The sequence below is a fragment of the Taudactylus pleione genome, unplaced genomic scaffold (genome assembly GCF_031769625.1).
Source record: "Taudactylus pleione unplaced genomic scaffold, aTauple2 ptg000456l, whole genome shotgun sequence".
In the NCBI taxonomy this organism is placed as follows: Eukaryota; Metazoa; Chordata; class Amphibia; order Anura; family Myobatrachidae; genus Taudactylus; species Taudactylus pleione.
Window position 1 is genome coordinate 1,630,476 of NW_028284858.1, and position 17,400 is coordinate 1,647,875.

At 43.9% G+C, this 17,400-nt stretch overlaps 1 protein-coding gene across 1 annotated transcript in view; it reads right to left on the reverse strand.

Moving 5' to 3' along the window:
- Window positions 1-911: 911 nt before the first annotated feature.
- Window positions 912-17,400, reverse strand: part of LOC148504781 (troponin I, slow skeletal muscle-like) — a 31,800-nt gene continuing 15,311 nt past the window's right edge. Inside the window, exons 3-6 of the mRNA XM_088448499.1 lie at window positions 16,695-16,784; window positions 14,669-14,842; window positions 7,473-7,573; window positions 912-1,087 (exon numbers count right to left, since the gene is read on the reverse strand). Of these exons, the coding sequence (XP_088304625.1) occupies window positions 7,478-7,573; window positions 14,669-14,842; window positions 16,695-16,784 (360 nt within the window). The 3' untranslated portion in view covers window positions 912-1,087; window positions 7,473-7,477. The remainder of the gene's footprint in view (window positions 1,088-7,472; window positions 7,574-14,668; window positions 14,843-16,694; window positions 16,785-17,400) is intronic.

Consider the following 17,400-nt stretch of genomic DNA (forward strand, 5'->3'; position numbering starts at 1 on the left):
GACATGGCAGTTAGGTGCTGATTGGTTAGACTTAAGGTGTGGCCGTTTTGGAGACTAGAGTGCTGGCCATGTGGCTCCCTAAATGTATCAGGTTGCCTATCACTGATCTTAAGCTGGGTACACACCTAAGCAATGTGCCGAACCAGTGACGCGGTGATGCGATGTAACGATATATTACATTGCAGTACACACTGCATGATTCTCCATATGACGCAATATATTGTTACATGCTTAATATAACAACACCGCATCATCCATGGCACCGTCCTGTCTAATGTACAGCACAACAGATGGGAAGATGCGACCATCCAATTCGTCAAACAATGAATTGGGTGGATTTGGGGGTACACACTATACAATGGTCGTTGTGATCCATCAAGGATCGAAAGATCAGCCCATATATTGTATAGTGTGTACCCAGCTTAACTTCTTCTTGTGCAGTTTAGAGAATAAAAACTCATTTATTGGTTGCTGTAAGTTACACCAGAACTATAGATTTTTTGACCAACTTGCCTGGCTCAGTCACATCCCAGGTGACTCCCGGTAAGTGGGCTTTTACTGACGTCGTCGCATCTCATGCGGCCACAGCCTTACCCTTGCGGAACGGGATTTTAAGGAGGTTATAAGCTCTGCAAAAGTGCAGAACCGATTAACTCTTCTTACGCCTAAGTAGCGGTCTTTAACTTAATAGCGCTTCTTCTTAGCACCATGTCGGCAGGCTCTTTACTTTATTCTCCCCCTATAAACCCATCCTGTAAGATCTATTGTGTAGACTACACAACGGCATGACATTGTAATGTGTGTACTGTAGCTAACAAACAATAATACCCAAGTCATATTTGTATTCTACTCTATTATGCTTGCAAACCAAGCTTTGAAATGGACATAAAATAAACTTGACAATTGTGCAACTTTTTGTTTTTATTATTATGGCCATTTGAAAATAAGCTGGTGAGATGAAGTACGTAAGCAGGGTTTTACACATGGAGGTATCTGTAGCAATCAGTGATAATGGTCTTATTGATAATTATTTAACAAAAAACACTTCTCAAGATCTTCAAAACTTCCAATTTCTTTTTCTTCTGGTCTGTAATAAAAAAGTATCATACGATTAGACGGTTACTTTACATTGCTTGTTTTGTATATGTGATTGTTTTCATTCATGTCTATCTGTAAGGTATGGTCATTACATATTCTGGGGGTGATTCTGAATCGGATGGATCTCTGCGCGGATGTAAATAGCGAGGTTTAGCATACCGTGAATTTATGCATTTTTACGTATCTCCATCCAAATCTGAGTTGCACTAATTTTTCTTTGTGCGAAATAGGCGTTTCGAGGTTATGGGTGGCAACAATGTGATCGCCCGGATTTGTTCTGTCTTGTGGGAGTGTTACGGGCATGTAGCTAGTGTCCGTGCTATTCTGATTCCCGGGTACGGAGAAGGGAAGCCTGTTTCAGACTGAGAAGAGAAGCCAGTTTTAGATTGATCTCTTGCACTGAGCATACCGATTCTCCCGGAAGGTGCAGGAACTCACAATTTTTTGGGCAGTCTCCCGCATCCCTGGAAGAGTGTGTAGATCTCCCACTTCCCACTCACTTTGCAGCGGAGATAATACTGGGAATCGCAGGTCGTTAGAGAGGGGACCTATGAGGGGCTTGGTGTATAGCAGGCACATAAGCTGTGGATGTGCAGTCAGATGCATATTCTGTATCAGGTGAATATAGACTATTATTGCAGGCATTTTTCTCTATGTGCCTCACACCCATTTTGAGTCCAATCGGCATGAGCCCCCTAGTTTTGACTGGATTTTGGTGAATCCCTAGTCTTCTATATTCATGGCATAATATAGGGGGCTGTTTTTGTAACTGAGTTCTAATCTCCAGCTCCAAGAATATCAGCGCATACAGTGAACCAAACATAACAAGGCTGACCGTTATTATACCAGTATCTCCTGTAATAGTACAAGGGCAGAAGACCACCCAGCAGATATGTTGGAGTGATAGTTATCTTGAATCATATACATTGATCTTTTGCAAACATGGATGCCGTATTCCTTGCTGTAATCAAAAGTAATATACAGGTGAACTCATTCACAAAAACAGCTCTTGTTCCCATCTTGTCCATCTATTTAATCTCTCGCGGACATCTCTGGTCTTAGGGTTGCAGGAGTGTAGGCAGCTCTTGGTTTTATCGCTATTTTTAGTTTACTTATTTATTATTCATTATTTATAGCACATATTATTTATATATAGGGACTGAAATAAGGCTGAATTATTCCCAACATTTTTTTTTAATGATACTTACATATGACCATGTAAAACCACTGCAGCAGGAAAATGGGGGCATGGGTCAGCACAAAAAAATAAAATGGAATCCACATATAGTGGTACATCTTCCAGCAGATGTGGCGGGGACAAACACAGGAACTAATTTGAATATAGTTCTGAATTTCTGGAAAAGCCACATAAGCCTGGGTCTAGAGTAGCAAAGTTATAGAGTCAGCAAGTTACCACTTGTATGATTATCTCATTATTAAATATTATAAATGTCTGTCTACATGATTGAACAAAACAATGATTTTGAATTACTGGTAGAAAACATTTGACTATTTTACACAGGTGTAGTAAAAGTATATGGATCATGGAGTTGCGGAAAGAAAGCTACCGGGGGAGTATTGGCAACAGTCACAGCTTGGAGATTGAAAAAGTTGTAAACACTGACAACACATCATTGAGGAGACATAATATACACACTGATTTACTAAAGGACCGGCATGTGGTTGAAGACTGCCTCGCCCTGTTGGCATGGAATTAACAATTCTTTCAGTCAACACCGAGAATCCAACGTGGATCCTTTACCCTTTACCCTTTGTTCTCTGTGCTATGTCTGCAACTACTATGCGGCTGAGTCAACTATCTGCTAAATTGCAAATTGTGCTGCAAATAATTTTTTTACACATGTAAGCTGTCTGCTGTTTTCTTGATTGACAGTAAAACAACAGTCAGGATGTATTTTTTTTTATTGGACAAAGGGCCTGATTCAGAGCCGTTCGCTATTTGCGCTCGCTCGTTCAAAAACAAGGGGTGGCTATTCAAATGATCAGTTCGCAAATTGCAGTCTGTTCACACCTCTAAGTTTGAATGAGCGAGCAAAACATACGCTCGTTTATTTGTTAAAAACGCCCCCTGGCCGCACGCACCATACGTCATGTCCGCTATTTATTAGATTAATCGAGTACATCGACCAGCGTATGAACTGCTCGCTATTCTTGTGGTTGGTTTTTGCTACCACAAACTTGCGAGCAGTTCTGGCTATTAAATAACCCAGTGACGTGGTCAATGACGCTGCTGTATTAATTATGCACACCCATAATACGCCCGTTTTGACCTTTAAGCACGCCTGCGTTCGGATCTCCACTCCCCATTTTCAAGCACCTTCCCCTGTTACCACCCACATACGCCTCATTCTGTCACTCAAAATAGCAGGCATTCGCTATATTGCGAGCACATGAATTTCGGCCGCACTGACTGGTTCGCGCATGCGTATAACGATCCGTACGCATGCGCAGATGTGCGAACATCGCTCGGAACGAGCGTACTGCCGCTAGCGAGTGGCTCTGAATGAGGGCCAAAGTCACAGTAGAGCGCCACAATGGAAACCTTAAACACTTCTGCTGTCACACTGTCAGCAAGACCTTTCCTTCTATTCTTGGAATTGCAGTGATTAATGCCAAAAATATCCTATGAGTGGGGCCAAACCATAGGAGAGAAGTTATTAATGTAGCAAATGTCTCTACAGCAGCCGTAAGCTTTACATAGGGGTTTACTGAATGCGCTTTAGTGTTCTTCAAACTCCCATTGTTATAGTACATTTCTTTGTTAATGCATCAAATATTAGATTTTTGAACTCTTCAATTTACTGTTTTGTTTTTTGCAATTATACATGTTCTCTCTCTATCTGGCAATTTGTAATGGTGCTTCACATATTTTTTGTTTCAATTATATAGTTAAAGGAATTATAAAATTAAATATGATTTATTGTTATTGCATTTTCTGCCCCATACTGGTGTATGCTGTTAGAAATGGTCATACTTTTGGGCAGGGCAGGCTCCAGGGATCGGAGCACCCTGTGCCGGCCCCCTCCAGCGCGCCCTAAAATGTGGGCATGGCCTAATTACCATAGACCACGTCCCCTACCTGATGTTATTAGGAGGAGTGTCTGCCTCCAAATAACGTCAGGCTGGGGGGAGCCTCACTAGCTGGGCTTCCCCCAGCCCTATCCCGTCATTGAATGGATGCCGAGCGCACGCGCGCAGCACCCATTCAGAGTCTCCGGGGTCCGGCACCGCTGCGGAAGTAATGTCCCGCTGAAATCGGGATGTTGGGGAGGGGTACGCCCTCTATGGCTGGCGCCCCTGTGCGACCGCTCAGGTCGACCACCCCTAGAGCCGGCACTGTTTTTGGGCTTCATATCCTTACTTTGCTGGGACAATCTTGCTGCACTCTGCAAAACATTTACACTTTAGTGCAGCATAGAAACTGATAGGACTAGGGGAGATGTATTAAAGCCTTGGAGAGAGATAAAGTGGAGAAAGATAAAGTACCAACCAATCAGCCCCTAACTGTCGTTTTTCACCTACCAATGGAGGAATTAAGTATTGGGACCATTCATCACAAAAATAACGCTACAACGCTCGCCGCAAGTTAGAATGTTAATTATCGGCATCCTCCCGGACCCCGATAATTAACATAATGAATAAACCCCCACAGCCTGTAAAGTGACAGTTAGGAGCTGATTGGTTGGTACTTTATCTCTCTCCACTTTATCTCTCTCCAGGGCTTAGTACATTTACCCGAACTGTATGTAGTAATTTGGGCCAAAAGAGTAGTCATACTCTTTGCCAGGCCAGTGCAGGGAGCCTAGATTGGGGCTTCCAGTTACAGATCCGATTACAAAAATAAAAAAATAAATTGGTAAAGACAAGGGGAAAAAAAACTGTTTATGGAATAAGTGATTTACTTTATACCTAATGAAGCATTTTTTTCCTTCATCGTTCCCCCACCATCTCCGCCCTGAGATGACCATAGTGATCGAAGGATAACTGGGAATCTTGCTGAATTGACAGAAGCATGTCCCTGTTGAATTGGCGATTATCACGGGGAAACTTTAGTTGGAGATGGTCATTGCTGGGGATAGCCACCACCAGCAATAGCCTCTGATAAATAGCTAAAAGCCCTGTCTCTAGTGATTAGAGCTGTGTTTGCCGGAAGTAGGGTGTTTGAAGCCAGATAATAGGCCCCTGCTATATACATGGCTTTAGCCATAAACCCATTCTCTTTATGGAGAGGATTATTTGCAGATAACCCCAGAAAATGTATTTATGTTGTAGCGTTTTTATAGTTCTTCATTCTCCATTACAACATTAGGGAGTATCCATCACATACAGTATGTGAGGTCTGCGGCACAATGTAAAGTAATATGACAATAGGTTATGCTTATAGGCTTTTTTCATGGACTGTGACGTGTTGTTTGATGCAGTTATTTATTTATTTATTATTTTATTTATTAACAGTTTCTTATATAGCGCAGCATATTCCGTTGCGCTTTACAATTGGAAACATTGATAGAACAAAACAGGGTAATAACAGACAGACATAGAGGTAAGAGGGCCCTGCTTGCAAGCTTACAATCTATATTTATCCTTTGAACTGCACAGAAATGTAATAATAGATTTGACAAATGCTTAAAAGTGATTTTTTTCTTTTCAAATTGTTCAACATATAAGATACAAAACTGTACCATTCAGACCCGCTCGCACGATGCGTGTTCAAATTTGGGAAGGCAGGTGATCGCACGGCAAGGCATTAGCACGCCCACTATGTCTTGGCGTGCGATCGCTTTGTGTATGCAGACACCCACCAGCCTGTCTAAAGATGCCCACTTGTGCACGTCATATCCAGGAAGTGTATGTAACCATCGGTACCATCAAGTACCTTCGGATGCGGTCGCAGCGCTTGTGGCTGACTATACCCTACCGCAAGTACTGCGAGCACTTCAGTGTAAAAACCAGCCTGGTTACGTGCACTATGATGCTGTCTCTAAATTATGCACACCTCTGAAATGGCATTGAGACGCTCAGGCACGCCTGCGTTCGCACCTCCACTCCCCCATTTTTAATGGCCAGCCCCTATCATCACCCACAAACAGCTTCTCCTGTCACAAACTCTGCTGGGCTGTCTATGCGCAGCGAGCGAACGCTTCCCAATCTCTCGCACTGGTTCGTGCACAATGCGAAAATCGTCCGGCTACGAGTGAACACATCCTATCGAGCGGGTCTGAATCAGGTCCTTAGCCCCTTCATGTCCCAGGTAGTCTAGATCTTCGTGATCAGACCACTTGGCACAGTTTTGCTATTTACAAGCTAAACTAAGAATAACTGCAATGTATAAAACTAATGCTAAAGCTGCCATTTATATACCTGACTACTCTCATATGACCTGATATGGGGTTGGGTACAGTATCCCGACGGTCAGGATGCCGATGGACAGAATACCGACAGAGGTATCCAGACGGTGAAATCCTGACAGAATTAGGTATGTATTCTAACACTACCATAACCCTCCACCAACCCTAATCAATCCCTCCTGCAGCCTAACCCTAACCCACCCCTCCTGCAGTCTAACCCTAACCCTCCCGTTCTACGGCCTAACCCTCCCCATAGTGCCTAACTCTAATCCCTAACCCTAACTCTCCCCCTAGTGTCTAACTCTAGCCCCTAACCCTAACTCTCCCCCTAGTGTCTAACTCTAGCCCCTAACCCTCCCCATAGTGCCTAACTCTAATCCCTAACCCTAACTCTCCCCCTAGTGTCTAACTCTAGCCCCTAACCCTAACTCTCCCCCTAGTGTCTAACTCTAGCCCCTAACCCTCCCCCTAGTGCCTAATTCTAGCCCCTAACCCTCCCCATAGTGCCTAAATCTAGCCCCTAACCCTCTTCCTAGTGCCTAACTGTAACACCTAACCCTAACCCTCCCCCTAGTGCTTATCTCTAGCCCCTAACCATCCCCCTAGTGCCTAACTCTAGCCCCTAACCATCCCCCTAGTGCCTAACTGTAACCCCTAACCCTCCCTCTAGTGCCTAACTCTAACCCCTAACCCTCCCCCTAGTGCCTTACTCTAGCCCCTAACCCACCCCCTAGTGCCTAACTCTAACCCCTAACCCTCCCCCTAGTGCCTAAATTTAACCTTCCCTCTAGTGCCGAACTCTAACCCTAAACCACCCTCTAGTGCCTAACTCTAACCCCTAAATCTAATTGTAAGCCTCCCCCTTACCCTAATATTTACAGTCAAAATGTGTAGAGATTCTGACCGTTGGGATGGAGCTGTCGGTATTTTGACCATCAGCAACCTGACCGTCGGGAATCCTGACTACATCCCCCTAGCTCACTACCATTTGGTATATATTCTTACCTGTTTTATGCAGTACTGGTGTCAAACTTCTTCTTCCTGCCCTCCATCCCAGACATGGCTTCAATGTTTTTACGCCAGTCAGTCACTTCAACGGCTTTCTCCTGTGACAGAAGAAAAGCCAAACATTATAAATATAAAAACCTAATAGTATGTCCTGAACTTCGTTGTTCAATGTTTTGTGTGGTATGTTCTTGCTGTGTAACAGGTGGTACTGGTTTATGTATGTATTTGCTGTCAGGCATACAAATAAAATATGTTTTTTAAAAAAACTTAACAGTAAAAACGCATCAATGATATTTTAAAACGTATAGGTACAGATTTATACCTTTGCCTGGAGTATAGGCACACTTCTTTTGGCATCACTACCAAATCTGATGCTGGCTTAATGCAGCCAAACTGCTAAGGTCCTTGAAGATAAATATTTTATTCTGGATCTATGGAATATTTGTTGACCTTTTACTTGGCTTTACGGGAATAGGGATAGCCATCAATAGTTAACAACCAATGGTCGATGGTCAGTGGCACAATGTTTTTTTTCTTTCTTCCTGCTGCCGTGGCACAGAGCCTAGCCTCTCCCCCTTGTGTGACCAGTCAAGCCCCATCCTTATCTCTGGTTTGCCTCCCAGTGAGTATTAGAGCAGGGACGACCATTGGTGAGCGAAACAATTTATAGTTTCCCACTGATGGTTTCATACCATCGTGGTTAACCTCCAATGGTGCAATCAATGGGGTTATCATGATTTACCGCCGGCCCGAACAGTGATTAAGGTAAGTAACCCTAATCTCCCCCCCCCTAACCTTAACCCTAACCCTCCCTTAGGGGTGCCTGACCCTAACCTCCCCCCCCCAGTGCCTAACCCTAATCCCCCCTCTAAATGCCTAAACCTAACCCCCCCTTTCCCGCTGCCTAAACCTAAGTCTCCCAGGAGGTGCCTAACCCTAACATCCCCCCCGGGGGTCCCTAACCCTAACCCCCCTTCCCCTAGCCTAAACCTAACCCTCCCGTAGGGTGCCTAACCCTAAGTTTCCCCGGGAGCCCCTAACCTAACCCACCCCCCACGGCTGTCTGCGCCCGGCGCCTGGCTTACCTTCGATTGGGATGCGGGGCGTCGGACTTCTGGCGTAGGTAAAATGACAGGCGTCGGGATTTTGACGCCTGTCATTAAACCTTGCTGGGATTAGACAGTCGGGAAGCTGGCGGTCGGGATTCCGTCCGTCGGCTTCACGACTGCTTCCCATCACACCGAAGGCCATCCCTACCAGGGAGATGCCAGAAGCAGAAGCCTAGGTGGAAGCTGTGAGGGACATAGAACAGTGAAGCGCATCATCATGGCCACACCACTGCTGTACAATGCCCCGATTTGCCGCATTGTACAGCTGTGAATGGGGCACATTATCAAGACCCCGAACCAGGCACCTATCTGGGGAAATGGATGGATCTGGGAGGCTGGTCTAGGAGAGGAGGCAAGTATGGTAGTGGCTGCTATAGCTTTTGTTATGCCACCAAATAGCAATGACATGCTACCTGTGGCCAAATGTATGGAACAGGCTGTCCACTATTGTGGTAACTGAGTTTAATGAAACATTCCTTCCCCCGGGCAGGTAGGACAATAGGGGAAGTGGTGTCACTATGGTTAGTGTCACCCAATACGCCTACTCACCTTGTCAACCCCACCTCTGCACCCCTTCAAATTGCCGAAGGTGCAAGCGCTTGCAAAAGGGTGTGGCCTCATGCCCGCATTCTCATCATGCTGGGGTTTTGCCCAGTATCATCCATCACCGCTGCTTGGTGAAACCATCCAAGGAGGTGACACCAGAATAACAGAGAACGAAGCTCTGCTATTTTGGTGTCACCCCCTCAGATGGTGTCACTCAGTGAGGCCCGCATTCCCCTAGTTACACCACTGAATTGGGGTACTGATGTTTCTAGTTTAATCACTTCAAAACAGAGAAAGTGCTGCATAGATAATACTCACAGGCAAAGAGCCGCAGGGCACTAGTAACACTGTCATTGCTAGTTTAGTTATAACAGATTTACAGGGTTTGCTGAAAAGCCAAATAACAGGTTTAGCTGGATTTGATAATGAGCAGTATTGTTATATGAAATTATTTTATTATTTTGTTTTATTTGCAACTACAGGTATACACCCATATGGAATCTGTTGTGCTTAAGTCACAGGGCTTTCCCAAATAAGGGTATTTTTCTGTCATTTGGAGAACCCTGCCTACCAACCTACAATCACTCCTTGCAGAGACGGCAGGAGGGGATATTCAATAATTATGTCTGTGCTTATGACATTGGATGCAAGAAAATGCAGAAGCTTGTGCAGTTGGCAGAGCAGGACGCATCTCAAGATGCATCCAGATCTGCAAGGATAATATATGTAAGCTTATTTGCATACTCTCCCATAGGGGTATATTTACTAAAGTGCATATTTATAGAAGTGGAGATGTTGCCCATAGCAACCAATCATATTCTACTTATCATTTATCTAGCACCTTCTAGAGAAGATAATAGCTAGAATCTGATTGGTCCCTATGGGCAACATCTCCACTTCTATAAACGCGCACTTTAATAAATATACCCCATAATGTTTGGGAGACATCAGAAGGTTTTTCCAGGGCTCCCAGAAGCTAGGACAATCCTCCCAGATCCCGCCGATGTCTACAGTGATGTGGGTGGGACAGTGGTGACGTGATTCGCTGTGATTCCTATCATCATGGCATGTAATGCTTTTATTTGTGGTATTACACCATGGGGATGGCACCATAATGATGCCACCTAGGTTTTACATTAGGAGAGAACAGTAGTACATGCACCAGGTGTACACCAGGAGATGTGGATTGCCAGTTTTAATGGCAAAAGCTGAAGTACTTTAATGTAGTAGTATATACATAAGACAGTCTGTGGCTGGACAATGTTATTATCAAATAAAAAGTCACATTTGCCATGTAAAATACAATTAAATACAGGTGGAAATATAACATTAAAGTACTATTTAAGTTCAATTATATACAAGCATTCACTATCTTCCCATTTAAAAAAAAAGAAATGACGATCTGCTTTCCTGCATTGGACCCATTGCAAATATCATTTAAATAATGTGAGTAGATTGCATCAGTCAAACTAATAATGGTAATAGGACCAGTGGGAGGGATCAAGACTTGCCCAACCAATCAGAAGCGGCTTCTGGTCATCATCAGTGTGCTGAAGCAGGGATGACAGGTGCACATGAATCTTTTTTGTGGTCTGCATGACACAATTGTGCGAGCACCTCCTTACTCTGCATGACCAATGCTTACATTCTCCTCCCTCCCATGTTCCTGTGCAAAATTATACCAAATCTACATACAGTATGTATGGATTAGAGATGTGAAGGTCCGGATTTTAGAAACACACTGGAATTTAGGTGTTTCGAGTAGAAACGGGTCAAGGTTCAGATTCACTTTTGTGACCTGGTTGGAGCTGAATCCCGGTTCGGATCTGTTGCCGGTTCGGAACTCGGATTTAAAAACCAAACTCGGGTTTTGGATTTGGAAATTTTAGCAATCTTTTTAGGTTTTTAATCAATTGTTATCTGAATCCAAAACCACTTGAGGGTGTTTTTGCAAAACCAAAACATGAAAATTATTCTAGATTCAAAACCAAAACACGGGGATCCACACACATCTCTAGTATAGATGCATGAGAGGTTTTTTTTTTTTTATGCTCATGTGCGATCTGTATTCTGTGTGTTATTCAGCTGACTTTTATACCATGGCGGGCTTGGCTGTATGATGACATAAGGGGGTGGTCCAGTGTGGAAGCTTCCTGACTCTTTTACATGGTTATAAATAATAATTACGAAAAAAAACCCTCCAAAAAAACAGTATTATTTATTACCCTTGTTCAAATGTATAAATCTGCACTAAGCCACAACAGCCAATCAGGCATTTGCTTCCATTGTTTGATTTGCACTAGACAGATGAAAGCTGATGTCTGATTGGATGCTATAGATTTGAATGTTTCAAAAATGTTAGTGAATAACTTCGCTATCACCAAAACTATAGATGCCATTAAAACTGAAAATACAATTTTTTTGTAAGATACAAATTTGTAGAAACACTAATTCAATTATTTCCCATTGTTTTTGTCTAATCAAAATGTTTACAGACGAATGCATAATAATATTCTTGAAATGCAAGCATAAATCATTTCTGTAAAAACAGTGAGTTCTGGGATAATCTGTGAGATCTGATGTCATCGCTTGAGAGTGTTTATTAGGAAAACGTGTACTGTAGATTATTACGTAGGACTTCTGTGACCAGTAGAACATTACTTTTTCTATAGTTTATTATATGGTCACAAGACATCTTGGTGGCTTCTACATTCTAATATCCTGAAAATTGACAGTAGGGAATACATTATACGATACAGAATGCTATAAAGTGTTACCTGTTTTCTTTTAAGATGTCACTAAGGGGCCTTTATTAAAAGCTGGTGATAGGGCAAATCTCCTATCACTGTAATTTATCAATAACATTTTGGTGAGACTGCTGAGTGGGGCCAGTTTCAGAGTACATGCTCACCTACCTGAGTCATCCATGTGCAGCGGAACTCAAAACACAGGCTTTTTTAAATGTATTTAAAATATTGTCCACTGAGAATGCTTTATTCTAAGATTAAATTTTTTTTTCTTTCATTCTCTCCTGTTATCTCCATCCTGGGAAAGCTAACCCTGCCGGGGACACATTGGTGTATAGGGCCAAGCAGAAAATCCCGGTTTAAAAGGACTTTTCTCCCTTTTAATAAATAGACGTGTAAGTCTACTTGCACAGTTTGCTTTCAGTAGAGTGTCATTATTTGTCTCTGTATTTTATCTTTTCCCAGAGCCATCCTGTTACCCTCATTCATGCGTATTAATCCTCCCACAGTATAACAGCATTGGGGAGTGTCCAGGGGTGAATCTATATTGGGTGCAGGGTGTGCAATGCACACGGGCCCAGGGGCCTAGGGGGATCTCACAGGGATGTAGTTACGATCCTGGCGGTCGGGATGCTGCCGCTCAGAATACCGACGCTGGAATCCCAACAGCAGTTGGAAACGCAGTGCCAGAATCCTGACCATCGGTATCCCAATTATAAATATTAGGGATAGAAGAAGGGTTACGTTTAGAGTTATGGTTAGGCACAAGGGGGGAGGGTTAGGCTACTGGAGGGAAAGCTATGGATAGGCTGCGGGGGGGGAAGGGTTAGGGGTAGGCTGTTGGGGGGGAGGGTTAGGGTTAGGGGACTTACCTAGTTGGGTCGGGATTCTGACTGTCGGTATGCCTCTGTTGGTGTTCTGACCGCCAGATTCCCGACCGCCGGGATCCCGTACCCAACCCGTCTCACGCTGCATACAGGACTGTAACTTGGAGTTTGTGGTCGGTGCCACCATACAGAGCACAGGGCAATGCACCCTGCACCCTCTACAGTCACCCGGGGGATGTAGTTATGAGACTGGTGGCCACGACGCCGCCAGTCTCAATCCCGAAAGAGGAAGCCCGACAAGGCACTTAAGATAGGTGTCGAAATACCAACGCCTATCTTAATCCCGACACCGGAACACGTAAAGGGGAGCAGCCCGAATGAGCTAAGTCCAGGGAGCCATTAGTGTTAACCACAGGGATGAGAGGCTTAGGTTTAGGTAATGTAGCGGGGTTACTCAAGTTTTTTTTGGGGGGGGTTAGGGTTAGGCAACCCTAGGGGGGAGGGATAGGGTTAGGCACCACTGGGGGGGTTAGGGTTAGTCACTAAGGGGAGAGGGTTAGGTTTAGGCACGAAGGGTGGAGACTTAGGCCCTGATTCAGAGTCGGACGCTCTGACAGAGCGCTCGCTCTGAATCAGGGTAGTCCTTTTTAATTTTTAGAGCGGCCTCCTGGCCGCTCGTATAGCTGTGGGTGACCACCCACAGCTATAGCGAGCGGCCAGGAAGATGGTCGCGATGGTCAAGACCATCGCGACCATCGGGCTTGTGACAAGACCCTTGTGGTAGGGTCCCGTTGCCGCAAGCCCTGGAGTGCTCTCGGCTCTATCAGAGCAGAGAGCTCTCCCACTGACATCACTTGTGATGTCAGTGGGGCTGGCCCCAGACGGTAGGTGTTCCCATGGGGGCGTGCTGTCACTCACCATCGATAGCACGCCCCCTTTGGTAGCATGCCAACATCGACCCGCTTGCGAGGGCTCAGCGCTCACGAGTGGGTCTGAATCAGGACCTTAGGACCTCATTCAGAGCCGCTCGCAAAATGCGAGTGCTCGCTCTGAATGAGGGCGGCCGCATCTAACAAATGATCCGGCCTCCTGGCCGCTTACTAGGCTGTGGGTTACCACCCACAGCCTTAACGAGCGGCCAGGATGATGGTCGCGATGGTAAAGAACATCACGACCATCGGGGCTTACGACGAGACCCTTGTGGTAGGGTCTCGTCTGCCGCAAGCCCCAAAGAGCTTTCGGCTCTAATAGAGCTGGAAGCTCTCCCACTGACATCACTAGTGATGTCAGTGGGGCCGCCCACAAACGGCAAGCGTTTGCTTGGGAACGCCTCTGTTTGTGAAAACACCCCCCCGCCACGCCTACAAAACGGGGCGAGCTGTCGATCAACATCGACAGCCGCCCCTTTTGTAGTGAGCCCTGGAGCGAGAGAATTTCTTTCTCGCTCCGGGGTTTGCGCACGTGCAGTGCGGCCGCTGCGTGTGCACACAGCCAAACATCGACCCGCTTGCGAGCGGGTCTGAATGAGACCCTTAGGTTTAGGCACTAACAGGGAGGGCTAGGGGTGGGGAGCTTTAGGCTACTAGAAGGGAGGGTTAGGGAGAGAAGGTGGGAGGGTAAGTATACTTACCCGACCTCTGTCGTGATACAAACCATCGGGATGCCGCTGTCGGTATTGTGAAAGGAGGGATCCCGACAGCCGGCATTACATACTGATTCTGTCCCCCGGACCATAGTTTATTATTTCTTTCCATTCACAATCCCATAGACATTAGATCTGTCACTGTGTACAGTACCCCCTTCTTCAGTCTCTACTTGACGATGTGTTGACACGAGGCAGAAAATGATGAATTTGAACCCTCATTGCCAATATTACTCTTTAATTCTGGTGTTATGATGAGTAGACACGGTATAAACATGCTATGATGAGTCCATTACAGATGTACATTTCCCATGCAACTTACCTTCTCATCCTCCTTTTTCACTGATTTCAAGTTTGCCCTCAAATCTAAAGAGACCTTGTGCGTGGATCCCAGCAAGGCTTTCAGCATAGCATCTGCCGAAATGCGGACTCTACGCAGAGTAGGGCGCTTGAATTTTCCCTTGAGGTCAAATATCTTTTGATTTAAACTGTCAATCTAAGTGGAAAAAGAAAGAACAATCCAGTGTAACATGGTGGCAGATTAGAACGGTGACCTTTGGAGAGATAGCTAAGGGTTGAAGGCTATAACCTTGTTTCAGCCCCCCGACCCCAACAACATCTCTTCACGATCCATAGCACAAGTAAGACCTTGGCCAGAGGATTCGGTATATTGCAATGACCTTTGAGAGATGTTCTTATGGTAAAAAAAACTTGGCGTTCTACAGAAACAGATTGAAGTAGTTTAGCTGTAATCTTCTCCTAGAAAGTTCATTTTAGATTTGGAAAAAATAAAATTGACTAAATTGATCTGTCATAAATAGGCCCCTTGGATTGCCAGGCTTACTGTATATATAAAACGGACATTAATATGGAATAAAAATGCTTTATGCTTTTAAATATATAACGCTCTGTCTGTTGTCGAGAAAAGTTATTATTGCATTATTGACATTGATTATTGATTTGAATCGCCACGCAAGGTCTTATCATTACCTTTTGGCATGGTTGTAAGATCAGAAAACACAGGTCACTAGTGGTCATCTGTGGTCAGCCTACAGCAGCTTCAACCAACATGCCTTATAAGGTCTTATTGCCTACAAACTGATATTAGTTATTATTACTGTCACACTCATATTTTGATATTGAATCCAATTGCCCCAAACTGGCTGCAAATCATTGTGTCTCCGTCTATATATATATGCTGTACACAGTGTCCTGTACAACACATATACTCGTATCTCACTCTCCGTTTACTCCATCTATACATGTACTGTGCATAGTGTTCTAGCTTGTCTGATAAAGCCACTGAGCAGCGGCTCATATTATTCAACACAAACAGTCCCCGTAAATCTGGTTGAAATTATACATGTTATATATGAAATGATACATGTTATAATACATGTTAACGTGTTTTAGGATTCAATTGTGCTGCAGACCAGCGGCGACATGGATGCCGATGTGCGTTTCGCCGATGGCTACTTTAAATTCTTTAAACTCTTTCAATTTTATTATTTCGCCTTGATTTTTGGATTTAGCTGAAACATTTTAAGATACAAAGGTAATAAAAGTTATATTTTAATACTTATTCAGAGAAATTATTGAATATTAGAATAATATGACCCTACTAGCACACCAAATATAATGATATATAAACCATGTCGCCTCTCGCAATTCGGGCACAGCCACATGTCCAACTGGAAAGCAAATTGATAAAATAGCTGGAAACATAACCGGACAATGCCGCCCATCATATAGGTTTATACAGTATATATATATATATATATATATTATATATATATACACAGTAGAACAACGATAATTCGAACCAGTTGGGACTGAGGGAAGTTTGGATAATCGCTTTGTTTTACTGATTGGACATTAGGAATTTTTTGTTATTTTAATATACAATTTAGTTGTTATGGGCTAATACAGCATCAAAAAAATATTTTTTGGTTTCCGTAGATCGTGATCGGATAATTGGCGTTTCAGAAAACTGCCAATCAGATATTAGGTACGCTAATATATCCCTGGGCAAGATCAAAATAGTAAAATTGGATGTTTATATCCAGTAATAAATTTTTTCCTTAGTGTGAACCATTGAATGGAAACTGTATCCTACAATAAATCTGTATGTGCATCTGTACAGGTCTGCATTTGTTTTAATTTGGATTTTATTGTTTTAGTCCTGAAGCAATCTTGATATTTTATATACTGTACCTTTTGCAGATTTTTGGTTTCCTGTAATATAGCTGCAGCATCAATGACGATGTCGCCGAACAGATTCTTCTACGTGTAATTCTGTTTGGCTTTCTCATAATACTGTCAATAAAGGAGGACTGTGTTTTACTTACTTCCAACGCATTCTTTTTGACTTTCTCTTCAATGTTATATCGTTCTTCATCTACAACGTCGATCTTTTTATGAAGTTCCACGCATAGTTTCTGCAAAAAGGAATGAATGTTAAAAATAAGAATTTTAACTGAAAGTACAAATGATTCTATAATTCTATTATAAGAAAGTTGTGTCTGTCTGTTTCAAGTCGGCGCAAAACCGATTTTCATGAAAACGGCATCATTGTGTAGTGGAAACTCCTAGAAATAACCAGTACTTTGTTTCATATCGATCTGTCCAGTTAAAGCTGAACAAAAACAAAATTTAATGGCATCATCAATGCAAAAGATATGTGTGGCATCATGCGCACGGCCAGCAGGGCCGTAACTAGACTTTTTGGTGCCCTGTGCCAGAGAGAGCATTGGCGCACCCCCCTCCCCTTCATTTTTCAAATAGGGACATAAGATAGTGCACCTGAAAAAGGGCAATGGCCTCATGGGGTAGGGCCAGGGAAGAGACAGGGGAGGCCAGGAGATGCTGGGGATAAATGAAGAGGAAGCTACAAGTGAGAATGATAATAAACAGGAAAATTGGCAGGCCCAAACAGTGCCCCCTGCCCTGCGCACTACCCTAGTTACGGCCCTGGCGACCGGTAATGGGTGGGGGAGGAGGTGCTTTGAGCCCGTAGTCACTTGAATGGATTGGCTACATAGCAGTCTGTGCAGA